General features: G+C 41.6%; 1 protein-coding gene across 5 annotated transcripts in view; it reads left to right on the top strand.

Moving 5' to 3' along the window:
* GALNTL6 (polypeptide N-acetylgalactosaminyltransferase like 6) overlaps window positions 1-27530 on the top strand; it is an 837664-nt gene that overhangs the window by 311672 nt on the left and 498462 nt on the right. For all 5 annotated transcript variants that reach the window (XM_075930207.1, XM_075930204.1, XM_075930205.1 and 2 more), the window contains one exon: window positions 26608-26716. In XM_075930207.1, coding sequence (XP_075786322.1) covers window positions 26608-26716 — 109 coding nt within the window. The remainder of the gene's footprint in view (window positions 1-26607; window positions 26717-27530) is intronic.

A 27530-nucleotide genomic window follows, 5' to 3' on the forward strand; every position in this document is an offset into this window, starting at 1 on the left:
CTGACAGTTCTCAAGTCAGATGAAGATGATGTTCTGGGAGCAAGTCCATGTGTGGTCTGGACAGCAGGCCCTTTCTTATGGAGGCCCAGACATCCCCAGGGGCGCGTACTTCTCCCTGTCCCAGGGACAAGCAGGCATGGGAAGTTGCCAGCCACACTTGGATCCTGTGGGCGGTAGGGGGGCCTTGGGCTGGCTAGGCTTCCACTGGTGCTGCGCACACGACAGGTCCGGGAGGGGTGGCATCCTAAGGGGAGAGAACTTGTATACCTGGCCACTAGGGAACAAGGGGTAAGAGTGTATGGGAACAGGAGGGTGTGAGCAGCCATCGCACCTATGCCAGGGAGCGCTGTCCCCAGGAGCGGGAGAAGAAAAACTTCCTTTTGTTTGCTTTAAATCTGCTGCCTATGAATTTCATGTGGTGACCTCTAGTTCTTATACTGTGGGAATAAGTAAATAACTTTTCCTTATTCACTTTTTCCACACAAGTCATGATTTTATAGACCTCTATCATATCCCTCCTTAATCTCCCCTTTTTTAAAAATTTTTTGAAATGATGCTCCTTGGAGCATTTAAGCCATTTTTATAGACTAATACACCTTTATGGCCAAAAGCACTACACTGCATGCGAAGATCTGGCCAATGGTCTTTACATCCTACAGAATGAGGCATTGATGCAAAATCCATAGGGGTGCCCTAGGATAATGGGGCTACTTTATCAGAAATTAATATAAAACTGATTGAATTAGAAGATTGAAGTTCATTTGTGCAAATCTGGAGGAAGGGACCACTTGAAAAGACTGTTTTTTAAACTGCTTGTATTTTCTTTTCGTGGACCACAGCTATGATGTTCATATAGGCCATTCTGTGCACAGTGTATATTGCATTATTTTTCTACAAAACTCATACATAAATTCATCACCTCTTCATAATCTCTCTCTGCCTAGAGGATTTCAAATAAATTTCTTAAATCCATTCCTATGCAAGGTAATATTTCAAATATGAACTATTCAAAAAACAGGCCAGCTTCCATTTGTGGGGAAGAAGGGTAAAAAAAGCTCAAGTCTTACGTACATAGTATTGTTCTGTACAGATTTGCAAAGTCGTATCTAACTAGCTTTAAATATATGTTGTGCAGAAAATGTAAATCCCTGATAAGAATAATCAAAGTATTTGAATCAATTTAGTAAAAAGGCAGAGCATAATCTACTTTATACCAAATGAAGCCAGTAAAAGCCTCAGAACGCTAATACTTACATTCCACAATAAAATCTCCACAGATACTGGTACCTCAGTGTTTATATAAACAAAATGAGGGTTTTAACTGCTTTGTAAAAAAAAATGCCTCTACTTCATGTCTTCTGAGTCCATTGTAGATCTTTTCAAGTATTTAATATGTACACTCTGCATTCCAAGAAAAGTTGCATCATGACTTTGTCAAGGGAAGTACTAGAGATGAGCTAATTTACTGGAGAAATCTTTGTCTAGTATTGACATTCAGTATGTACCATCCTCATAGGTTCTGATTTTTGCCTCATTTCCTCATGAGTCAAATTGGGGGTTTGGGTGATGATATTGTTCTTACTATCATCGGATTATTTCCAGCAGTGTTGTTGAGGGACATGTTTCTGAGATCAACTTGATACTTCTGTTGCATTACTAACACTTCAAGACTATTAAATAAGAGGTGCAAATGGAATGTTTTAATCAATGGTTATTAAAGATTAATACAACACTATACTGAATCCAGAAAAAGAACCTATGTTACCAATCTTTGTATGCTGAAGTGTTGGCCTCTTTTACCTCCATCTATAACTGAGGTGACTGTTTTCTTTCCCAAATGAACTCCTTTTATAGTTTCAGACAAAAAAATCTGTTTTTTTTAGAGAAAATTATTTTCCCTCAATTAATTTCACTGAGTTTTTTAGCTTCTCATTTTACCTAACTATATAGAATTTATCATGCATGCGTAACTTTACAAGCTAAAAAAAATTCGAATCCAGTTAAGAATGCCTGTGAGTTACATCTGTAAATGGGTCATTTCATAAATGACTGAAAACATTTGATGAGACATTTATAAATTACAGAAGATAATTGGATTATAAGAGTTCCCTCATCAATTATCTTGTTTATTATAAAATACTGCTGTATGATCCCTTTATTAATTTCAAGGGGTTCCTTCCCTGGATATTTGGGCTATGTTAGTAAGGTTAGGGTATAAAATATCACATATTTCATTGACGGCATCTTTTTTTCATTCACTAGGTTTAACTGAACGGCAAACATTTTCAGTGTGCTGGGATTAATGAGAGAACTGGTTTCAGTGATTCAAGATCAGGCTAATCATCTCCCGCTTGTAGAAATGTCATAAAAATACCTATGCAAAATACTCTGCATGCTAACATTTGCCAGTGAGCTTCAGAGAGGTCTCCTTATCAAGCCTTTTTCTATAATAGGCTTTTTTAACAATACTGAATTAGAACATAAACCTGAGTTTATTTTCTTTCTTCAGCAGTCTAAAGTGCTTTAAAAGTCTGTTAGTGAATGGAAAGGGCTGTCTGATGCCAAGGCAGGAATAGAATACATTGAGAGATCTAGAATGACACAAAAACTGCAGCATTGGTAGCTTGCTTAGCTGAGTCAGCACTTGAGGTTTAGCAGACATTTGTTTACTTAAGGACTTTTTAAAGATGTAATATTAGTTGTTCAGAGAAGAGATTTTTGGTTTTAAAATTGTCATTTTTATTCCGATGTGATATAAGATATATGACTGCCACAGTCCCCAAATAAAGTGCTGTAATCTGTCAATTTTTATGTCAAGAGTGAATTCCTATGTTTGTTTGGTGATACGGAAAGGCAGACACCTGGTGGGAACACTATTATGTTCTGTTATCTCCAATGTAAAAGATTACTTTCTGGAATGGATATGTTAGAGGGTTCATTACCAAACCAACACTCTGATACTTAGGAAAACATTCTAATGCCATGCTTTCCTTCTAAATTTTGGTTATTCTATTTAAGTCTTAGTTTTGGCATTGCAGAAAGCAACTTCATTATGCAAAATCAATATCCATGGAATATGTAATCCTGTTGCATTACAGCACAAAAGAAAACAGCCCAATATACACTTTTAAATTGTCTGCTTCTTACAAAGTATTATAAAAAACCTTAAAATATTATATGAAGTGGAACTGGATATCATGTTTTACTATGGTGCACAGAGAATTTGACAGTATGGTCGAATGTATACAAAAATTTGGTGCTAAAGCTGACAAAAGTCTTTTCTAATGATCTGTAAAAATTGAAAATATAAAATCTCATTTTCTGTGAATAAATGTATATCACCATGGGACAAATTTAATCTGCAAATTTCACTCTTTGTTATGGAAAAAGACCTCTGTGACAGGAAATGCAATGTGTGTATTATAGGAGGCCCCCGACTTGCGACGCTTCCCCAGGAACCAATCGCATTGCAAGTCAGAGGCCTCTTATACTGTTTTCATTTTTATTTGAAAAACATTGATGATGATCATGGTTGTAAATAATTTTAAGAGTATGTTAAAATCTCGTCTGTTTTTTATAGACTACATTGCAACGTAAAACTTTTATCAGTATTCATGCAGAGTATTTCCCAAATTAAATCATGTCCTTGTGGGACTGCCACCAAGAACATTAGTTTAGATTATAGGTTAATTTGTATTTTTAAATGCTTATGGAGTAACGTTCTTACAATTCAAAGTAAATACTTCTTTTCTTGCATCATTGCCAACTCCATGTGGTCAGCAATTGAGCTGGACTCTATAAATTGATAAAATTGGCTTTAAAATGTTTTTAAATGAATACTTAGGGTTCTTTATTTACTTTGTTTTCTGCGTGTTTAAGAGTCAACTTACCATGCTTTTTTCCATAACAATGAAATCTTATAAAATGACTTACATTAAAAGCGGAGAGCTGAGTTTCTCATGCAGGTATCTGAGTCCTGAATCTGGGGGATTTAAATTAACATAATCAATATTGAGGAGGTGAGCGGGCGATGGAAGCAGGGGTGAAGGCAGCAGGACTGTCCTGCAGAGATGGGGGGGCTGGCGGGAGGAGAAAGCAAGCTTGGGGATAGCGGGGCTGTACTGTGGAGATGTGGAGGGGGGGGGCAGGTGGCAGAAGCAGGGTTGGAGGCAGTGGGGCTGTCCAGCAGAAATCAGGGAGGGCAGGCGGCGGAACCAGGGCTGGTCGGGGCGTAGGGTGGCTGGCCAGGGGAGAACAGGAGGAAGATGAAAGGAGAACCAGCTGCGGGAAGCAGGGCTGGATGGGGGCAGCTAGGCTGGTTGGGGGGTCATTGGGAGAGCAGGGCTGACCGGGGAAGATTGATGGGAGGCAGGGGGAACTGGCCGCCTGAAGCAGGGCTGGACCGGGGCAGCAGGGCTTGACTGGGAGATTGGGAGGAGAAGGGGAGGGGGAGCGGGACTGACTTGGGCACATGCAGACCCTACAGACCCTGGCAGAAGAGTGAGTCTGCCTGGGGATTCCATTCTCCCGCCCGCACACACCTTCCCTGGAGTAGTTGCAAACTGCCTGGCAGGTACACACACTCAGGCAGCGTGAGCACATCTACCAACCAGGCAGTTTGCAGCTAAGGACTGATACACCTAATTATAATAAAACTTACCCAATTAGAAAATACCAGGCATTTTATATGTCTGGTAATTTCTCGATTTCTTTCCTGGACAAAACCTTCAAATATCGGACTATCCGGTACAAAACTGGACACCTGGCAACCCTACCCTTCCTTGCACCCTCCTTCCTAGCCAGATACCCTACTCCCAATTTGCTCTTCCTCCCACCTCCTGGAGTGCTCATGAGGCGCTGGGTCCCTCAAGCCCTGGCCCAGGCTGGGAGGAAGATGCAGCCGGGTGAAACACTGAAAATGTATTCATTTTTCATTCTTTTTTTTAATATGCGTTTATATGGGCTGCAAAAAACAATACTGAAAAAAAAGCGGATTCCAACTAAAGTAAAAAGTTTGGGAAACCCTGATCTAGCCAGCTTTCTATCCATCTTGCAGTCCATTTATCCAATCCATATTCCCTTAACTTGCTGGCAAGAATATTGTGGGTGACTGTATCAAAAGCTTTGCTAACGCTGGCACTGGGGGCTTTGGGAGGATCAGAAACCACTTATTTGAATATTCATCATTTGCTTAATGAATATGCAAATATGCAAATGAATGTTACTGGTCCTCCAGAAGCTCATGAATGGATTTACTGGTCCCCGTGTCAAAAAGTTTGGGAACCCCTGGACTAAAAGATGTATTGGAGCATAAGCTTTCATGGGCAAAGACCCACTTCATCAGCTGCACGTAGTGGAAATTTCCAGAAGCAGGTATAAATATGCAGGCCAGAATAAGGCTAGAGATAATGAGGTTAATTCAGTCAAGGAGGGTGAGGCCCACTTCTAGCAGCTGATGTGGAGGTGTGAACACCAAGAGAGGAGAAACTGCTTGACTACGTCTAGACTGGCCCCTTCTCCGGAAGAGGCATGCAAAGCAGGCAAGTCAGAATAGGGAAATCTGCGGGGGATTTAAATATCCCCCGCAGGATTTAAATAAACATGGCCGCCGCTTTTTTTCCGGCTTGGGGAAAAGCCAGAAAAGAGCGTTTAGACTGGCGCGATCCTCCGGAATAAAACTCTTTTCCGGAGGATCTCTTATTCCTACTTGCAAGAGATCCTCTGGAAAAGGGCTTTATTCCAGAGGATCGTGCCAGTCTAGACGCTCTTTTCCGGCTTTTCCCCATGTTTATTTAAATCCCGCGGGGGATATTTAAATCCCCCGCGGATTTCCCTATTCTGACTTGCCTGCTTTGCATGCCTCTTCCGGAGAAGGGGCCAGTCTAGACGTAGCCCCTTTTGTACTTGGCTACCCATTCACAGTCTTTGTTTAATCCTAAACTGATGGTGTCAAATTTGCAGATGAACGGTAGCTCAGCAGTTTCTCTTTGAAGTCTGGTCTTGAAGGTTTTTGTTTTTTTTGCTGCAGGATGGCTACCTTTAAATCCACTACTGTGTATCCAGGGAGATTGAAGTGTTCTCCTACAGGTTTTTGTATATTGCCATTCCTAATGTCTGATTTGTGTCCATTTATTCTTTTATGTAGGGATTGTCCAGTTTGGCCGATGTATGTAGCAGAGGGGCATTGCTGGCACATAATGGCGTATATTATATTGGTAGATGTGCAGGTGAATGAACCAGTGATGGTGTGGCTGATCTGGTTAGATCTTGTGATGGTGTCACTGGTGTAGATATGAGGGCAGAGTTGGCACTGAGGTTTGTTGCATGGATTGGTTCCTGAGTTAGAGTTATTGTGGTGCGGTGTATAGTTGCTGGTGAGAATTTGCTTCAGGTTAGCAGGTTGTTTGTGGACGAGGACTGGCCTGCCTCCCAAGGCCTGTGAAAGTGAGGGATCATTGTCCAGGATGGGTTGTAGATCACTGATGATGCATTGGAGAGGTTTTAGCTGAAGACTGTAGGTGATGGCCAGTGGTGTTCTGTTGGTTTCTTTCTTGGGCTTGTCCTGTAGTAGGAGGCTTTTGGGTCCATGTCTGACTCTGTTACTCTGTTTCCTCACTTTCTCATGCAGGTATCGTAGTTTCAAGAATGCTTGATGGAGATCTTGTAGGGATTGGCCTCTATCTGAGGGGTTGGAGCAGATGCAGTTGTACCTTAGTGCTTTGCTGTAGACAATGGATTGTGTGGTGTGTCCAGGATGGAAGCTGGAGGCATGAAGGTAGTTATAGAGGTCAGTAGGTTTCCGGTATAGGGTGTTGTTTATGTGACTATCACTTATTTGCACCGTGGTATCCAGGAAGTGGATCTCTTGTGTGGACTAGTTTAGGCTGAGGTTGATGGTGGAGTGGAAGGTGTTGAAATCATGGTGGAATTCTTCCAGAGTCTCCTTCCCATGGGTCCAGATGATGAAGATGTCATCAATGTAGTGTAGGTAAAGAAGGAATGCTAGTGGATGAGAGCTGAGGGAGCGTTGTTCCAGGTCAGCCATAAAAATGTTGGCATATTGTGGCGCCATGTGGGTGTCCATAGTGGTGCCACTGGTTTGGAGGTATATATTGTCACCATTCTGAAATGGTAGATAGATACAGGCACTAGTCTGTTTATATTATTGTGTCATTTAAATGGACATCGTTTTCCATTGAGCAGATAACCAATCCTGTTAAAATTTCGAAGGAAAAACATTGCCAGAAGTATGTTATGGATGTTTTCAACATGCATCAAAGGGTGCCAAAGCTCAGCATTTTTCTTGATGCTGTTATAGTCATGAAGCCCTGCAACAGGGAATGAATGGAAGTTTCACATATTCTTTAACCCAATAACTACAGCATCTTAACCACATAGACAGTACTATGCTGAATGCCAGTGCATGCTGAGAAGTCTTCATCCAAGGATAATGGACACAAAAAACTGTCTACCAAAAGAATCTGATAGTCTATTGTGTCAATGAACATGATTAAGGATCTTTTAAAAACAGGCACATTAAATATAACTGTCAATATACAAACACAGATAGGGAGCTTTAAATTGTAGATTACTGAAACATTTAATTTGCTGTCAATATGAAACATTATTTTAAAATTCATCCTGTAATCTTTGTACTGTACTGAGTATGCACAGCTATTGCATGGGCTAATATCCCTTTTGAATATAGAAAATGAAAGAGAAGGGCATTGGATGTCACTAATTCTTTCTGTGCCTCCCTTTTCTAATTTGTAAAATGCAGATGCTTTTCTCATAGGAATACATAAGCTAAATAAATTAATTTCATTATAAAGCACTATGAGAGTGATATTGTTATAATTGCACAGTAGGCTTTTTTTAAACCTTCACTCTGCTGACTATCTAAGGGAATAAAAGTAAGAGCATCTATTTCCTGTTCCTAATACCTGGATCCAAATTGTAACGTTTATCCAAGTGTCCACACTGCCCTCTTGCGCAAGAGCTCCTGCGCAAGAGGGCTTACACCTGATAAAAAAGAGCATAGCACTTGCACAAGAAGCCCTCTCTTACCACGCCATACTGTAAATTTCCTTGCGTAAGAGCGAGTGGACAGTGTGGATGCTCTGCGGATACTTGCGCAAGAACGGCTGTACTTGCGCAAGAAGCCGCGAGTATAGACATAGCCAATGAGTAAATGCTTCAGTAAAAACTGAATAGGGATCTCAAAAGCTCACCTCCTATCTCTTCTGAGGTGACTGCTAATTTAAAAAAAATTCTTTCTCCTGGAGCAAATTGGGAAGGTGAGGAGGATGAGTGGTATCGCTTGTGTAGTGCACCATACTCTGAGGAGGCACTGAACAGTGCTAAAATCAAACCATTTACTCAGACTGCTTTTCAGTATTCAATGAAGAAGAGAATCAAATCAGGCCCAGAGCATGAGTGCAAGTGAACCTGTTAGTGTAGAAGTATCACCAGTGGCCCAAAGGGTGCAGAAGACAGTGAGGCAGAGGGAATGAGAGGCTTGGATAGCTTGTAACTTCAAGGAGACAGAAGATTGTGTTCTCTAATTGGGAAAGGGAAAGAGACTCTGACCAGTTGTGAGAGGGGCAAGAAGCAGAGCTACTGCCATTGCTGGTAGGTGGAATGAGAAGAGTATTGCTCACTTTCAGAAGGAATAGGGGAATAGTGGTGGCAGCAGAACATATTCACTATAGGAGAGGGGAGGGGACTCAAACTGATTAGCTGTTGGCTGATTTTTATCTGACATGATTTTTGTTGCCGCATCTGTCAGGGGCAGGGATGAAGGGGAAAATACCCACCTGTCCCATCTCCTTCACTTATCATGGGCACCAAGACTAAGAAGTGGTACTGGTCGAACTGCTTTCCTTTATTCCTGTAGATCTGTATCCTAGAGAAGTCTTTCCCTTCTTATTTCTTCTAGTCATAAAAGGGTGATACAAGTTTTAATTTGTCCCCTTTAAAAACTAAGTAAAACATTATTACTGGTTAGTAACTGCTTAGTTACCAGTGGTAACCATATCTACCCCTCTGATTCATCCTGTTTGAGTTACAGTTCTCCTGAAGCTGCTGAGTAGATTCAGCTGATTCATTGCAACAGGTGTGGTTTGTTAAAGCTGCTACTGCTCAGAAAGACCTGGGAAGAGAAGGTACTGGAAGGAACTTAGAAATAAGCTGTTTTATGGAGAAAAAATAGGTTGAGGGTTTAAGTTATTCATACAGCGAAACCCCAGGTAAGTTGTGACTTTTACCTTTTACAGTGTTTAGGCTTCATTGTGGGTAGGGTGGAGATTCTACTTTTCTGTTTTGATATTTGGGTCCCTCACTCCTGTAAGTAGCAGCAAGGCGGAGGAGACAAAACAATGTACATTTCCTCTGCTCCTTGAGAGTCTAAATATTGGCTGTAGCTTGGAAAAAATGTTATAATAGATGGATTTTTTTTCTTGCTAGTCTTTTTAGTTAAACAGCAGAGGAAATAACTTTTGTAAAGTACAAAGCTGTTTTATGAAGGATGTTGGAATAGTCTATAGCAGAGGTTCTCCAACTTCATTGTTGTGTGACCCTTTTCTGATAACAAAAATTACCTCACAACCCAGGTGGGAGGACAAATTGAAGCCCGAACCTGCCCAAATCCACTGGCCAGGTTTGGAGGTGGGGGTACAAAGCTGAGCCCACCACTGTGGAGGGTGGAGCAAAGTTGAAGCTCAAAGACTTCAGTCCCAGACAGGGGACCTGCAACCTGAGTCCTGTTATCCAGAGGTGAAGCCCTTAGGCTTTGGCCCTTAGTAGTGGGGCTCAGGCTTCAGCCCCAGGCCCTAATAAGTCTTGAGCCAGCATTAATGGCCCTATTCAGAGGAGAGTCATGACCCACAGTTTAATCACTGATGGTCTATTGAATTTTCTGCATTCCATCAAAGCTATAAGGCAGTCACAAGAGAACAGAAGTGCATCTGTAACCACAAGCTTGACACTTGAATCTAGATCTGAGAATCCTTCCTGATATTTTTTTTCAACCCCAGTGCATTTCTACATATTTTTGGTTTCAACAAAATAATATTCAATAAACACAAAAAAAACCAAAATATTTCTGGTCAACTCTATAACATGTGCTAAAATATAGTCCCTGAAAACTCTTCAGATACAGTGTTCCATTGTGGATATCTGATTAAATTGTTCTGTTTGTTATAAAATACTTGAAAAACCCTAATGTTCAGGAAGCTTGCCAGTAGTCTCAAACACTAATGATAAAGTGTCAACAAGAGAAAGTTAGAGAACAGTAACATATGGTTGGGGTTTACTAAAGAAGTGGGTTAAGGTTAAAAAAGAGAGATTTTGCATCTCCTTGCTAACGCACCAAACAAAAGTTCAGATAAGGTTTAGTTTGTTAGAAAATGCCAATGATGCATTCCAACATGTCAATTGAACGTAATGAAAGCAGTCCTAAACTGAATGCCTTCTTCCAACAGGGTCAATAATATTGATATGACAGTATGTTGTTTATTTCCAAACACTCCAGTAAGATTACAAACCCATTCCACTTTGTGTAGCTTCATAAATAAAGAAATGCAAAAGTTAACCTTAACATGGCTATATTTTTCACACTTTCAGTTCCTGTGTTTTTCCTCATCCATTATGTAGGTTACTATATGACTGTTTGTAATAAAATCCATATCATGAGAAACAATCTATGGTTGAGTTAACAATGCTGCTGGAACCTTAACTTTTGCTTTTTTTTACTTTTTTTTAAACAGCACAATTAATGTTTCAGAAATAAACCCAATATAATGTGTGTGTGGCTAGAAAACTTCACAATAATGAAATGGCCTGCAGCTTGGCATTTCCTAGATAATGGCTTTTAAAAAGTTTTTCTTTTAATTTGCATTTGGTGACATGGTGATGCTGTAGTCGTGTCCATAATACCTGAAACTTTAAAAAAAAAAAAAAAAAAAAAAAAGGCAGTCATTTAATTTTGGTGGTTGCAAAAACTAAATAACCTTTTATCATTCAGAATTAAAATCAAGTACTCATTTATTAATGTAAATGTCAGTGCAATAAACAATAAGCTTTATAGTCTAGTAGACTGAATATGTGGTACAGAAGAGCTTGATATAGTGAAGACATTTGATATGAAATAGGCTACTAATCAAGCATTGTGTGTTTTGGCAATCTCTCATTTCTTTTTACAGTGTTTTAAGTGTATTTAAGGGAACTGTTTGATATCATTTAGCCATCTTTTTATTTTCTAGATTTTTTTTTTCTTTTGTAATTTTCCAAAGATCAGCTCTGATACTGCTGCCTTTGGTTAATGGATGGCAGTTATGAGCCTGATGTCCCAACATTCTGAGCAACTCCTGCTTGTGGTTAATTGTCCTCAATACCCATTTAAGCTAATGGTCACTGTATCCAAATGTAAAGGAAATAGTACTTGCTTGCAGATGGGCAATCTGTTCACTCTTGGTTTTGTGCACATCTTGGGTTAAAGTGGATAGGTACCGTAGGAGTGCCTAATGAGGCGAGAACATAGTCCTGATAGCCTACCAGACTGAGTAGTAAAGATCTTTGTTTTTGCATCTCCGCCACAAACTGCCTATATGTATTCTGGAAAATGATGTAACTTAATTCAAAGTGTTGTTGAATCAAGTAGTACTTGTTGCTTGCTGATCTGCTGTTTGTCGGCTCAGCGCAGCAGCCATGTAAATTTAAATGAAGCAGCGATTATTTAAATCGCTGCTTCATTTTCCTATGCCTGGTAGCCTAATCTACATGCCTCTGGCAACAGAGGCATGTAGTCTAGATGTACCCTAAATGAATAGTCTCCTAGACAGAAGGCTACTGGTCACTCACAGGAATAACCTTGTCTGCCAACTGTGTTTGAGATTTCAGAAAAGACATGGTTGAACATATATTTTTTCATCTAGGCCATTGCTATATAGAAAATGTGTGGATACAGATCACTAAATTTAACATGTTCTGTAAAGTGTCCATTATCTACATGATAGCTGCTTTACTCCTCTTCGAGAGAGAGAGCGCGAGAGAGAGAGAGCTCTCTCTCTCTCAATTGGCTGACCATTTAGATATAGCTATTTGGTTACATTTGTGAAGCTAAATTTAAAAGATGTTTAAATAGGAATAAGCCTACTACTGTTCAGTGATCAAACATGAAGGGCATGCCACTTAGGGTTAGTCTTTTCCTCTCCATATGTTTTCTCATCCAGCACTTTCAGAATGTGTTCTGTACCTATTTATATTGTTGTCCCATGTTTGGCAAGCTATTTTGTTGCATGTGGATCTAGATGAGGATTGGGAGCAGGATTGGGTTTGGATGGATTTCAAAATTAGGTATGATTGTGCTGACATTTAATGTGATGGTCTTGTGAGGAAAATTTAGCACAAACAGGCAGAAATATAATTTGGTGTTAAGATGGCTTCCCATCCTGATCAGTAGAATTTTGAAATTAATTTGATTCTGTGATAGTTTCATTATAGTAGTACAAATTTCTATAAGAGTGGCTGTACTCCTAAGATTGCATATTTCCTCATATCAGCCCTGGAAAACTATCCTCTTACCATATTGGATTGAACCAGGAAACAAATCTAGGGAGATAGATGTGAAGCCAAACAGTGGAGTTCAAAGGAGCTTTATTGTAAAAGACAATATGACCTTATACATGTGTAAGCGGGGGAATGGTCCCGCTCTTGTGGGGAACTTTCCTGGCTTCTATACACCCCGGTGAAATGAACCAGCGAAAGGATCTGAGTCCCCGCTCCCACTTCCTTTACCCCACGGCTCCCTGATCCTGAGGGCTCCCCCTCCACTCTCCTGAGTAGCAGAGCCCTTGAAACCCCAACAAGGCTGGGCCCAGGTTTCCTGGGGCTTAATCCCTGACCTTGTAGTCACTAGGGGCAGGAGTTAGGGTGTCCCCACTCCGAGGTGCTCTCTTTACACTGCAGGCCTTCTTGGCCCAGTGATCACTTCATAAGGTTCAAAGCAAATACAATTTATTAAACAACAACTGATTAAAGAGAATAGAATAAGAAACAATGAGAATGGTTAAATGAGAACACACAGCCCTGCTCTGTAGCACAGGGACATCAACACAGCAGTCTGCAGAGTGTAAGGACAGTTCACAGTCTCTTCCTTAGAAGCCCTGGATGTGCTGCAAGGGGCTGCAGGCTGGACATGCTTGCACTGGCAGTGACCACACAGCCTCAGTCTCTAAGTGGCCAGACCCCTCTCCCAGTCCAGAGCCTTTCCCCACACTTTGCAGGTCCCAGTAGCTCACCACATCCAGCTGCAGGCTGTGCTGCTTGGCCAGTTCCAGCTTCTTGTGTTGCTTCTCTGTTCCTTTTGGCTTTCTGAGCACTGCCAGTCTGCTGCTCAACACAGGGTCTGCACTGCTTGGCCTGTCTGTGTCTGGTTCTGTCACTGCAGGACTTCTTCTTGTACTCCTCTCTCAGCTCTCTGTCTTTGCAGGACCTCTCCTGCACACAGCTCGCTCTGCTCTTTCAGCTCCCTGTTTGCTCAGAGAGAGAGCCAGAACAATCCCCACTTACAACCTGCCAGTCAGGCTGAGCTGGAGTGTTGACTGCTTTCCATTGTCTCTGGGGTCTGTCAGTCTCATGAACCCTTCCCCTTCTGAAGCTGGTAAACCAAAAAACTCCCACAGAGTTTTAGTAAGGGGTAACAGTCCCCTTACATTCCCCCTTGCTAGAATTCTACCACAGCCACAAAATTCACACCATATAAAAAACATTAACAATTAACAAAAACATTTCACATACTTAACATCTTATTTCTACTGGACATGCGGACACTCATTAAGCCATTACATAGGACCAATAACATAATCATCTCTAAGTTTAACAGGCAATACACCCTTATTAGTTCTCTGGGACCTTCTTACAACAGGTGGTTCATTACCCATATTTTCTATTTCCCTGTCTTCGGGTAATACTGGGTCAGCCTGAGGGATCTGGTCATCCTCGTTATGGACTGGGGTTGCTACCCTCTGTTCCCTTTGGTATTCAGTTTGTGGGACTAGAACCATTCCCCAACTCCTTTCAGTCTCTTCAGGCCGTCCCAATCTACGCCTCCTAGGATTCCTGACTGAACTAAAGGTGCAATGTTTTAGCTGGTCTCTATGAACTGTTCTTTCCTGACCTCCGCGTTCAGGTCGAATGGTGTAAACTGGTAGGTCAGGATTGTTATGAGCAACTACAATGTGAGGACTCGACTCCCATTTGTCCTGTATTTTATTACGCCCCCGGTGTCTATGATTACGAACTAGTACACGATCACCAGGCCTGATGAGAGCCCCCCTGGACTTGCGATCATAAGTCCTCTTCCTGCTTTGGGCTGCCTGTTTAGACGTACTGAGAGCAACTTCACAGGCTCTCTTCAGCCTGTCATGGTGACTTTTGACCCAGTCATCCAGATTGGTCACATCATCTTCCTCAGGGCCCTCTCTGTCCAGAATATCCAATGGCAACCTGGGATCTCTAGAAAACATGAGATAAAAAGGAGAATACCCTGTCGACGAATGGATGTGACTATTATAGGCCATCACCAGCTCAGGGAGATGCTCCTGCCAGGCTCGTTTCTTTTCCGGTGGGAGTGTTCTGAGCATGTCATGCATTGTCCGGTTAAACCTCTCACACTGAGCATTTCCTTGTGGGTGATAGGGTGTTGTTCGGCTTTTGGCTATGCCATACAGTTTACACAATGCTGATATCACCCCTGACTCGAAATTCCTCCCCTGGTCTGAGTGTAACCGTGCTGGACAACCATAATACATAAACCAGTGTTTTAGGAGGGCTTCAGCCGTTGTCTGCGCTGTCTGGTTTCTAGTTGGAACTGCAACAGTGAATCGGGTAAACATATCTGTGAGAAACAGTACGTTCTCAAACCCCTCTGAAGATCTCTCTAGCCGAGTGTAGTCCATTGCTAAGACCTCCATTGGGGCAGTCACATTAGTGCAGGTCAAAGGGGCCCGAGTGGGCGGAAACACATCCTTGGCTAGGGCACACCGCTTACACTGACGGATCCATGCTGTTACATCACTAGCCATTGTAGGCCAGTAATAGTTCTTCCTCATCACCTCAAGAGTGCTTCTGTCTCCAAAATGCCCTCCATGGTCATGCCTGGCTTCATAAACTTGTCGGCGAAGTGACACTGGCACCACTAACTGCCACACTTCTTCGCCATCACGAGGATGACAGATTACACGGAACAGCACTCCACGGTGCAACCTAAGTCGCTCCCACTGTCTGGTCAGCTTCTTAGCCTGAGGGTATTTGTCCCCAAAGCTCCGGTCTGGCCTCATCCGCTTCATGACTGCCTCTAAGACTGGCCCAAGGTCCCCTTCTTTTTGCAGGGTGCGAATCTCTTCCCACGAATACCCTGAGATTATTGCATCCTCACCTTCTACCAGGTTTTGTGATACCTCTTTTACCATCACTGTCAAGCAGTCCCCAAAAGCTCGACCACAGAAGTCATCAAATGCACTAGCATCATCGGGGTCCTTTTCCTTACTGCTGGCATGCTGCCCTTTTCCGAGGGACAGCCGTAGGAACCCTTCTGTCCCCGCTTGGCCTTCCCCTGATGTGCTACTCGATCTTGGTGTCTCTTGGATTCCAGACGCTCGGGATTCCAGTCCCCTCTTCAGTGGACAATCTCGACTAGTATGCCCTGGTCTTTCACAAGTGTAACAAATGTACCTTCCCAGCTCATCCTTTAGTGGGGGTCTTCGGGACCCTGGGGTCCTGGGGTATTTTGGCCAAGTAGTGGAGGAGGTGGATTTTTCTTTCACCACCTCAGTCATTACTTTCAGCATCTCCCCCTGCTGGATTGCCAGTTTTTGGATAGCTTCACTTAAACTTTCCAACGTTAACTGTGTTTGGGGCAGGGCCTTTTCCCCAGTAGTTGCACTGACTAGGCCCCCACTCCGTGTTCGGGAGTTAGGCTTGGCGGTCTCTTCCAAAGGAGCCTCCTCTTCTTCTGACCACATAATGGCAGCCTGCATGAGTTCAGGGAACTTCTTCCCAGGCTCTTCCTTCAACCTTCTCTTCATTTCACGGCGGAGGGAGTCATCCCGGAGCCCAAACACCATCTGTTCTTTCAGCGCCATATCTGCATCTGAAACTCGTTGAGGGTCTCGCCGCTCCACTTTGCTCATTCTCTCCTGGAGTTCATAGGCATATGCCCGGATAGTTTCACCAGGCTCCTGCTTTCGCTCAAAGAACTCCTTTAGCCGGATTCCAATAGGTACCTTGTCTCCATACACTTCTAGGAGGAGTTCAAATACCTTTTTCACATCTTTCTTGTCTGCCATTGCCATAAACTTTACTGTGGCCTTGGCCTGGCCCTTGAGGTGCTCTTCTATGAAATCCACATGATCTTCTTCAGGTATTCTTAGCACATGCAGAGCTGCCTTCACAGACTTCACCCACTCCTCTACCGTAATGTCTCCTGGCCTAGTTGGGAAGCCACCAAACTCTGCAACCTTCCGCTCCCGTGGGACATAAATAGTAGGGGGTTTCTTAGCTTCTGCTGCCTGTTGGTCTATAACTGCCTTGGCAAGTGATAAGGCTTCTCTATGCTCCGCTCTAGCTTGCTGTAATGCCTCACTTTGGTCTGATAATCTGCGCTGAAGTTCAGCAACCTGGGTCTGTAGTTCTTCAATTCCAGCCATGGTAGTGCTCTCGACCAGGCCTGGCTGGTGCTACCAGAACTCAACAAATAAACCAATGGGATGGACCCTTTGAATGGGATCCTGTTCGTGACGCCAATTATGTAAGCGGGGGAATGGTCCCGCTCTTGTGGGGAACTTTCCTGGCTTCTATACACCCCGGTGAAATGAACCAGCGAAAGGATCTGAGTCCCCGCTCCCACTTCCTTTACCCCACGGCTCCCTGATCCTGAGGGCTCCCCCTCCACTCTCCTGAGTAGCAGAGCCCTTGAAACCCCAACAAGGCTGGGCCCAGGTTTCCTGGGGCTTAATCCCTGACCTTGTAGTCACTAGGGGCAGGAGTTAGGGTGTCCCCACTCCGAGGTGCTCTCTTTACACTGCAGGCCTTCTTGGCCCAGTGATCACTTCATAAGGTTCAAAGCAAATACAATTTATTAAACAACAACTGATTAAAGAGAATAGAATAAGAAACAATGAGAATGGTTAAATGAGAACACACAGCCCTGCTCTGTAGCACAGGGACATCAACACAGCAGTCTGCAGAGTGTAAGGACAGTTCACAGTCTCTTCCTTAGAAGCCCTGGATGTGCTGCAAGGGGCTGCAGGCTGGACATGCTTGCACTGGCAGTGACCACACAGCCTCAGTCTCTAAGTGGCCAGACCCCTCTCCCAGTCCAGAGCCTTTCCCCACACTTTGCAGGTCCCAGTAGCTCACCACATCCAGCTGCAGGCTGTGCTGCTTGGCCAGTTCCAGCTTCTTGTGTTGCTTCTCTGTTCCTTTTGGCTTTCTGAGCACTGCCAGTCTGCTGCTCAACACAGGGTCTGCACTGCTTGGCCTGTCTGTGTCTGGTTCTGTCACTGCAGGACTTCTTCTTGTACTCCTCTCTCAGCTCTCTGTCTTTGCAGGACCTCTCCTGCACACAGCTCGCTCTGCTCTTTCAGCTCCCTGTTTGCTCAGAGAGAGAGCCAGAACAATCCCCACTTACAACCTGCCAGTCAGGCTGAGCTGGAGTGTTGACTGCTTTCCATTGTCTCTGGGGTCTGTCAGTCTCATGAACCCTTCCCCTTCTGAAGCTGGTAAACCAAAAAACTCCCACAGAGTTTTAGTAAGGGGTAACAGTCCCCTTACACATGCTTATGATGCTTTAGTGATCTGAACAGGTCTAAATTTGTGGACTGAAAAAATCTATCAAAATGTGGTCCATTTATTATTTTCTACTGACTTTTTTGGAGATGGTCATTAGCTAGTATCAATAGTGAGTTTGAGTACTCAGCACTCACTTGTTCTTCGGTTGTCTATAATGTAATATTGAGTATATGGCTGTATATATTTAGTTAACTAATAACTAGAAGTAAAGGGACAATACTGGATGGGGATTTTTGCCAATGCTACCCAGTTCCATCCTCTGTCCATTGTACTGTAGTTTAAGTAACATTACCAAAATTATTGAAACCACAGTTATTTTAAGAAATAAAATCAGAATTTTGCAGAGGTTTAAAATGTGCACTGGATGTTTAAATTCTTTGTGCAGAATTTCTCCAGGAGTAGCAAAGTGTTAGTGCAAAGTGACAAGAACACATTTAAAACAATTTCATTTAAGATGAACAAATCATTTAAAGCTTTCCAGTATTTGCCCAATTACAGTGAGCATAGAATATTTTTAGACAGCTGAAACTTACCCAAATACTTAAAATTCAAGGTACAATTATAAAAAAAATTACTTCCTGTTTATGGTAACATTTATATTTGTATTGGAGGTCAGTAAAATAGCCTTTAAATTAGATTAAAATGGAGCCTGAAAGTTTCCAATGCATAATTTTTTTGGTTAGGAATTTGCATTTCTGTGATATTATGCACTTTTAGCCTAAGAATGCCATTCCAATTGTGTACCTCCATAGAGTGAATTTAAAAATGAGTTAGATTCTTTAGAGAAACAAGCCATGGCTTATTTAACTGTGACATCCATCAGAAAGATTCCGATTTTCTTAAGGCAAAAAAAGTGTTTCTTCATAGTTTCTAATTGAACCAGATGTTAAATCTTCTCAAGAGGAGATGGGTCTTCTGAATCCATGTAATATTTTTTCAAGCTGGCCTCCCATAGGGTTTGAAGATAAAATCAAATTGTGAGGTAGACTCTGTATGTAGTCTGCTGTGTGTTGACAATTCCTCCTGGACCAACCCACTTAAAATGTGCAGTTTACAGATATTGATTATGTGTAAGAAACAGATGGAGTATAAAATATTCCAGAATCTTTGACAACCAAAGACTAGATTCACATGCGGAAAGAGACTTAGACCTATTATAGTAGCAGCTTATCTTTAAAATACTTTTTCCCCCCAGAAATTTGGCTAAAAAGATAACATCTTAAGGCACCAATCCAGCAAAAAATTATGCACATGTTAATCTCTAAGCACATTAGCAGTCACACTAAAGTCAGTAGGACTATGAGGCTACATCTACACTGGAGGCTTCTTGCGCAAGAACTGTTTTGCACAAGAGTTTATGAGCAAAAATTATTGCACAAGAGCGTGTCCACATTGCCATATGCTTTTGAGCAAGAGTGTCCATGGCAGTGTGGACACTCTTGCACAAGAAAGCTCTGATGGCAATTTTAGCCATAAGCGTTTTTCACAAGAAATCCCTGTTGCCCGTCCACGCTGCCTTCTTGCACAAGAGCCCATGGGGAGAGGAATAACTCTTGCACAAGAAGCCCTCTGTTAGGATGCTTTACTGTAAATTTATTTGCACAAGAACGCGTGTGCAGTGTAGACGCTCCAAGTTTTTGCGCAAGAACAGCCGTTTTTGCGCAAGAAGCCTGCAGTGTAGACGTAACCTGAATGTATATAAGTGTATGCCAGATCAGGCTTCAAATACTGACTTAAGTGCTTATGGCTCATAAATTTCAATACAGACCGGTTAAAACAAAACAAGCCTTATATCATTAATTCCCAAGCTAAACATCAGGCTCATTAATATCCAAAGTAGCTAGTAGCAACACAAATGATTGATTTATGAAATAAGAACAACATAAAAGATGTATACACACTTCAGAATGTGCAGAAAACATTCATTGACATCCTCACTAGAATTCAGTTGAACATTGACAAAGAACACCACACTATTTTTGTACCTCTTGTGGAATCAATTAACCATTTTAAAGCCCAGCTTGTGTCAAAGGGCCTCTATGGTGAACAAACATTCCCTTCCTCATTCTATATCTCCAAGTATCGACTGAGTTAAGTGGGAATACTGGTTGCCAATGAAAACCATTTATGTGGGTGTTGGAGAATGGATTTAGCTTAACATTAGGCACCCATTTAAAACCAATAAACAAAACATCACCTTGACCTCTATGCCTCAGATCTTGTTGACAGATCCCTTTCAGCCAGCCACCTGGCTTTGAGGGGAAAATAAACCTTGAAGCTTGAAAAGACTTCATCTACAGCAGCATTCTCATAGTCTCTAGAAATGGGAGTACAAATGTGCAATTAAAGGTATTTCTACATTTAAAAGATTAAAGTGACACTGCTGCAGTATTTCAATGTAGATATTGCTTGCCCTTCTGAGAGGGGATTCTCTTATCTGTGTAGGTAATCCACTTCCCTGAGACGTGGTAGCTAGGTTGACAGAAGACTTCTTCCATTGATCTAGTCCTATTTACACTGGGGGCTAGGTCAGTATCACTCTCTCTCGTGGGTGTGGATTTTTCACACCACTAAGAGATGAAAGCTATACTGAAGTAAATTCCTAATGTGGATGAGGCCTAATACTTCCTTCTGAGATCTGGAATCTGCTATCCTGCTGCCTGGCTCATTTGGTACATGTCCAAAGGTGTTTCTTATAAGCTGAGTGCTTTGGGCAGCCACCCAGGAGAGATTCAAGCACTTTGGGAAGCCACTCAGAGATTCAAGCGCTGCCCAGCTCCTATGCTTCAGGAGCTTCTGCAGCCAAAGGAGAGGAATGCTAGTCTCCAGGGAGCATAGCCCTGTGGATTAACAGATACCGATGTCTGTCCACAGAGGGCTCTATGTGTTGCTAAGAGGGGCCAACATGTTCCTGTGGCCTGGGAAGGTATGGGTGACTCGGTGTACTCCTCCTCTGTGCCAGTATCCATTAGCCACAGTTTCCCATTCCCAGTCAATGAGCTATGGGTGGGAGGTGATTGCAGGCAGGCGCAACTATTGCAGTATTGCCCACCACTCAACTCTTGTGCTGTGGTGCTATGAAACTGTGCTGGCCAGTCCTGGGAACAGGCTGGCCACATGTGGCCTGGGCAGGCAGGGAGCCTGCCAAGTGCTGATTGTAATCAATTGGGAAAGTCCCCAGAATTGAACAGTCAATTGTGATCAACCAGTTGGGTGACCACTGATATACAGTTTCCTATGTCTTTCTCCTGCTCATATTTATAGAGCTTCTTCTTATTTCCGTATATGTCCCTTGCTAAGCATAACCCATTTTGTGTCTTAGCCGTCTTATTTTATCCCTACATATTTGTACTTGCCATAATTCATAGCAAGTGCACCTGTATTCCTCTTCTGTGGTTTCTTGAAGGAACCTATCTGAGGCTCCCAGCTCCTCAGCCTTCATCATTCCTGGACAGAGACCCGTGTGTCTTTCCCTCCCAGCCTATGTGATCCCAGTCTGCCTAAACAAGCCAGTGAAAGGCTATGCTCTGCTTCATGCTCATAAGGAAAATGTTGTGTGTGTGTGTGTGTGTGTGTATATCTACAGTACATTTCATTGAATCTAATCCCCTCGGGGCTTCTCATGTTCATTCCCCTAACAGGTCTCATTAGAGAAATTATTGCTACCTGAATGCTGCTGTTGGGAAATGACTTGCAGGGGTCACTGTATTTAATTCTCCTCTAGAATGAATGAAGGCATGTAATATAAAGCCTGAAAACTCACCATGAAATCTTTTTTTCTCTTCAACGCTATGTAAATTGATACAAGGTATTTTAACAGCACCAACTGTGTGTGTGTGTGTGTGTGTGTGTGTATTTTGAGGCTTTTTTGTTTTGTTTCCCTTTCGTGTAATGTCTAGGTGACTCTATCTAAAAAAAATCTATCTCAAAGCAAGCACAGGATTTCAGATGTCTATAGACTAGACTACCATATTTACTCATGCATTGGATCAATGAACGGGAGCTCCAAGCTCATTGTTCATTATATTGCATTTGGATTTATATTTACCCTCTTGCTAGATTAATTTTAGTAACATAGTTTAATAAATCTGTTGTGGTTGCAAAAAAAATCCATATTATATTAGAACTGTAAATGCTATTGAGTAAAAATAAATACAAATAATGAACAAGTATGTCTAAATGCAAGTTGGAGACCACAGCAAACTAGCTATATGCTGCAACACAATGCTCTCAATCTGAGCTCTCAAAAAATCAGCTAATCTTATTCAATAAGTGGAAAAACTCTGCACATATGGTCTATCATAGGAAAGCATGCTTATAGAAAGCAGAGTTGTTCTTAACGTTGTTAGAGTATGGAACATGGACACCATGTTCTCTTGAACATTTGTAATTGAATATTCAGAGGACTATAAAAAGCATCAGTCCTATGGAATTCTTAGAGTTCATGTCAGTGCTGAACTAGAAACTTTCACCTAGAAAAGTGACCGTTTATCAGGAAATAATTTTGTTTAGTAGTCTTAATTGTGAACCAATTTTCTTTGTATTAACAAGTAGAAATAATTTCTTACCAGAACATTAAAGTCTATTCTGGTGAAAATACTAAATTAAGCTAGCCTTCTCTCCATCAAATTGCCTATGGTACTCATCAAAATTCAGTTGCAATGTGAATTTTATGTGAAATAGCAAATGGCTTTTGAAGGAGGGATTTTGTGATGTTTCACAATAATCCTTCAGAATATAGAACACATGTAGAAGACACAGATTCTAAGTAAATATCCTGGGTTTTTTTTTCCTAAAAATAGTTTAAATATGCCTCTAGCTCTGTACCTTCTAAGAACAGATATATTTTTTAATTAAAAGTAATGAAATTACTGCTTTTCTGACCTCAGTAATACAGACTGGATTGCATTTCCAGTGACAGGTTTGTAAGCTACTTACCCCTACTGTAAGAATTGAGCAATGACCTACATTAGGTCATGTTAGAATTTAAAATCATAATGATAGAAATGTGGATAAAGCAGTGAATCACTTCTGTGGCAGAGATTTTCCTTTCCCTCCAACTCAGTTTTCAGTCTATTAATAGGTACTCCTGGGACAGCTGAAACTACTGCAGTATTTAGTAAAACTTGATACTCTGTGAATTTGAGTATTAATTTCCTGTCATAAGAAAATACTGTATTTCAAACCAGTCAAAGGAAAATAAAACAAGCATGACTGACGGGTATAAATTTGATTGCCAAAATGTTTATTTACACTTTTGACACACAAACAAAACAATCAAATATCACTGAACTAATGCATACAGCTATCCTACTTTTTTCCCCTTCCACACTACTTTCTGCAACATGTAACACGAAGCTGGATGTGCTTTAGTCTTGTACTGCAAAATCATGGCGTACTACCTATTTGAGTGTTGCCAATAACACTAAGCATCTACAGCCTTAATAGAAGAAGACTGTGTGTTGTGTTCATTCAGTTAATATACTTAAAATATTAGAGATTCATAACCATTTTAATGCAATAAGATTGATTGAATTATTGCAGTGTTTAGTGTAATGCTGATCAAATCTTTCTTCCCTAAGGTTGCCTTTCAAGTGGCTCTTTGTTTCCATTGCATACTTCAAAACATTTGTAAGATGTAAAAATATGAATATGCTTTTCAGTTTGCATAATTTTTATTTCAAAGTTGCAACTAACAGACCCACTTTTTACTTCATTTTTAGTGGCAATTTTCATATGGTGTAGATAGCCATAAAAATGTATAATCTACCTTGTTTGTAATTCCATGTCTACATAATTTTTAGCACATTTTCTTAAATTAAGGGTTTGAAAAAATCTCTAGTGGTATTTGAAATTACCTTTTCAGTGTCATGCAGTATGTCAGATGTGGGTTTTATTTACTGTCTATTACTTTATCACTTCATTTTTGAGAGATTTCTCCATAAAGAGTAATAACAAAATACTTCTCTACTGTTGAAGGCTGAAATATATTGTGGAACAATTCTGCTAGACAGAGGGGTAATGGCTAAGCCTAAGGGCCCCAGTAGTCGGGGGGGGGGGGGGAGGAGGAGGAGCGCAAGATGGACACTTAGAAGCCAAGTTGAAAAGATCATATATAAATTCCAGATTCATCATTCAAGGATGGGAAGAGTATATAACCGTTCAGTGGGTAGAAGATAGTATAGTGGAAAGGGCAGTATGGTCCAGTGGTTAAGATGAAGAACAATAATCTTAAGACTAGATTTTATATAGTTTGTCAAAGGGTGGGACTCACTGCTGTGGCACCTTCTGCTAGTAGCTCCAGGGAATTAGTTCTGTCATCAGCAGGATACCACCTTTTGGCTAGTGTATCTCCTGTCCTTGCTCCACTCATGCTTTAGACCCACATTGCTCCCAGACCACAGCATCTTCCAGCAGTGCCCACTACAGTGGTCTTTCACCCCATTCCGGGAGTATCAGCAGTCCTCCGCTTCCTCTGCCACTCTATGGCCACCTGCAGTCCCAAAGCCTAGCCCCTTTGCCTCAGAGACAGCCAGTATGTACAGGCCATTATATATGGTGGCAGGGTGTGGTGTAAAGGGGAAAGGCAGGGACCTAGGCCTGACCACTAGGAGGCAGCCTTGTCCTGCCCTCCTTTACTCCCCTTTATTGCATCTTGTTCCCTGGGCCACTTCCCTGGTGATCCTTTGGACCTTACATCAAGGCCCACAGGCTGTCAGATACCGAGTTGGAGCGTTCCTTGCTCTGCTCCACTGAGCCTGTGCAGCGCTGTTTTAAATTGCTTCTCCAGGAACTGGTCCTGCATCCTCCCTGGTCAGGATCCAACTGCCTCTCTACTGGGCAGTGCTTTCTAAGGCTACTGCTACACTACGAACTTTTTCCAGAAGAGGAAATGCAAATGGAGCGCTCATTAACATTTCTTATGCTCTCATTTGCATATTCTCTTCTGATCCTTTTTGCACAAAATGGCCCCGTCTACACTGTGTCATTTTGCGCAAACACCTCTTCTGCAAAAAGGATCGGAACAGCATGAGAATGCTAATGAGCGCTCCATTTGCATTTCCTCTTCTGGGAAAAGTTCATAGCATAGCTGTAGCCTACTTACCTAAAGCTTCTTATTTTTAGATTGGCCAAGAGGCTGTGCCGAGCCTGTGTGAGACAGCTGCCTCACCATAAGTCACTATGGTAATTGGCAAGCATGATGTGTCTATTCTAAATGGGACATGTCTCTAGATGTGTCAGTTATAAGCCAGACCTAATGAAAGTACCGTACTCAAATCTTTTTCTGAAGATTTTTGGAAAACTTTTTTTGTGAGTTTACTGCTTCTTTTTTGTAGCCATCTGATCCTTTCTAAAACAAGTTTTACTATATGGGTGAAATAATAATAATAATAGAAATTGAAAAAAGGATCAAAGTTTGGTGTATATGTGATTAAACACAGCAGAAATGTGCGGATAACCAGTGTAAATTCAGAGAAATTCTGCCCTTTAGGTATGTGATTCAACGCAATCAATAGGAACGGCATGTTTGTAACCAATGGCACTATTATGCCCTGTGGTGATGACTTAACTCACAACTCTTTCTCGTGCTTATAATGTTAAAGGTTATAGCATTCATTATTGTTAAGTGTATTGGCCCTGAAATTGAAGTCAATTAACTATGCTTCAGCAGGATCCTGAGGCAGTGAAGTTGGAATAAAAGAGGCTTTATGCCACTTTTTGAAGCTTCATAATTCTCAGGCTGGCCAACTGACCTCCAACAGATATTAGAGGAACCATAAATTTTTCTAATTTACAATATCTAGCTTCCTATGGTCCCAAAGCACTGGCCTAAATAGTATAGAAATACACTCCAACAAATTTGGGGGTGAAAGATGTAAGACCAACATGCCAGTAGTACATCTCTCCCCTTCTCTGGTTCCCACTATACCAGGGCCAGATCTACTGGCTTACCAGGCCTTTTGCTTCAATGGAGAAGACCCAAGAATGTGGTCCTTTTGATATATCAATAGTTTGCATTTAAACTATTTGATGGAGGTGTGCTAAGCACTTACAGATCCTTTTGTGAGTGAAGGCTAACAAAATAATTTCTGGTCAGCTCTTTAATTTAGGGGAGTGGGAGGTGTTGTGCATGTGTCCTCGGTTTTTTTGTCAACCATGCACTCATAGTGAAGCCTCTTCCATCTCCTTATTATACTTTCTTGCTATGAAATATCATGGTAGTGAAAAATACAAGTCTGAAAGCGTGATATGGTTTTATTGTTGTGTGGCTATTAGTCATTTAGTCGGGAGGAATTTCCAGGTCCAACTAAACATGATTTACTGTATGTGGCATTCAACGTATACCTCACATTAGCCAAATACCTTGGAGATGAGAATGTCAGACACACAAATCAGTGCTACAAAATATTTAATCTCCTTTACAGCTGTAATGTTGTACAATATTAAACTACTTGGAAACCAGTTTTATATTAACTTTCAGTTGAAAATGTGTTGCAATCAATGTTCCCTGTAATCTATGCACTTGTGCAGCCTTGGAGAGATCCCAGTTTCATCCAGCTGATTGGCAGAGCTCCCACAACTAAGATTTTTTTTGTTTTTCTACTAGTGGTGCACATTTGCATAGGTTTGGGTATACAGAAAAAAATATTTCACACATGCATGGAAAAGATGAAAGAGAACATTGACTACAACTCCTGTAATTGATCATAAATGTGGCTGTGCTTTAATAATATAAATCATTCTCTTTTTCTACAGACGTTTCCACTGGGCCTGGGAGATGGACAGCTCTATACTTGGACTGATGGCTTGAAAAGAAAAGACTGGCATAACTATGAAAGTATTCAGAAAGACGCCTTGCGTACAGGTAAAGTGCTCGGAATGAATGTAAATCTTGCGCTCATTTTTTCCAGTGGGTCACTTTTTCCATTAGTATTTGGTTGTGATAGCTTTCTTATGTTTGCTCACATTCACATTTCACTGCATTATCTAAACAAGACATGAGATTTGAAGTTGAGAAGTTAGACTGTGTAGAAATTATACGTTGGTTGGCAGAATAGGTAGGCTTATGCTTACTGGATAGTTGACTAATCGCTTACATCCCTACCTTGGAGACTTGTCCCAAAGCTTAGTTACCCTTAGAGTTTAAAGTTTTGTCCTAATATCTAACCTAAATCTATCTTGTTGCAGATTAAGTCTGTTACTACTTGTCCTACCTTCAGTGGGCATGGAGTATGGTTGATCACGATTCTCTTGGTAACAGCCGTTCACATATTTGAAGGCTGTTATCAAGTCTCACCTCATTCAATTTTTTTTCAAAAGTAAATAATGCCAAGTTGTTTAACCTTTCCTCATAGGTCAGGTTTTTAAATCTTGTGAACCTATTATCTTCTAAATTATTTCCAGTTTGTTCACATCTTTCCTAAAGTCTAGTATGCAGAACTGGACACAACTTTGGCTGAAGCCTCACCAGTGCCAAGTAGAATGTAATAGTTACCACCAGCGTCTTGCTTACAACGTTCATGTTGCTACATCTCAGAATATAGGTTGTACTTCCTTTAACTGGGACACTCTGGTCTGGCAATTTCTGTGGTCTGGCATGGTCGGAGATGTCCCTGGACCACAAAGCCCAGGTATAGTGAGGTCAGACCATGGGGCAGGAGCAGCAGTGGGTGGGCGGG

Source organism: Pelodiscus sinensis, chromosome 5 (genome assembly GCF_049634645.1).
Source record: "Pelodiscus sinensis isolate JC-2024 chromosome 5, ASM4963464v1, whole genome shotgun sequence".
NCBI classification, from domain to species: domain Eukaryota; kingdom Metazoa; phylum Chordata; order Testudines; family Trionychidae; genus Pelodiscus; species Pelodiscus sinensis.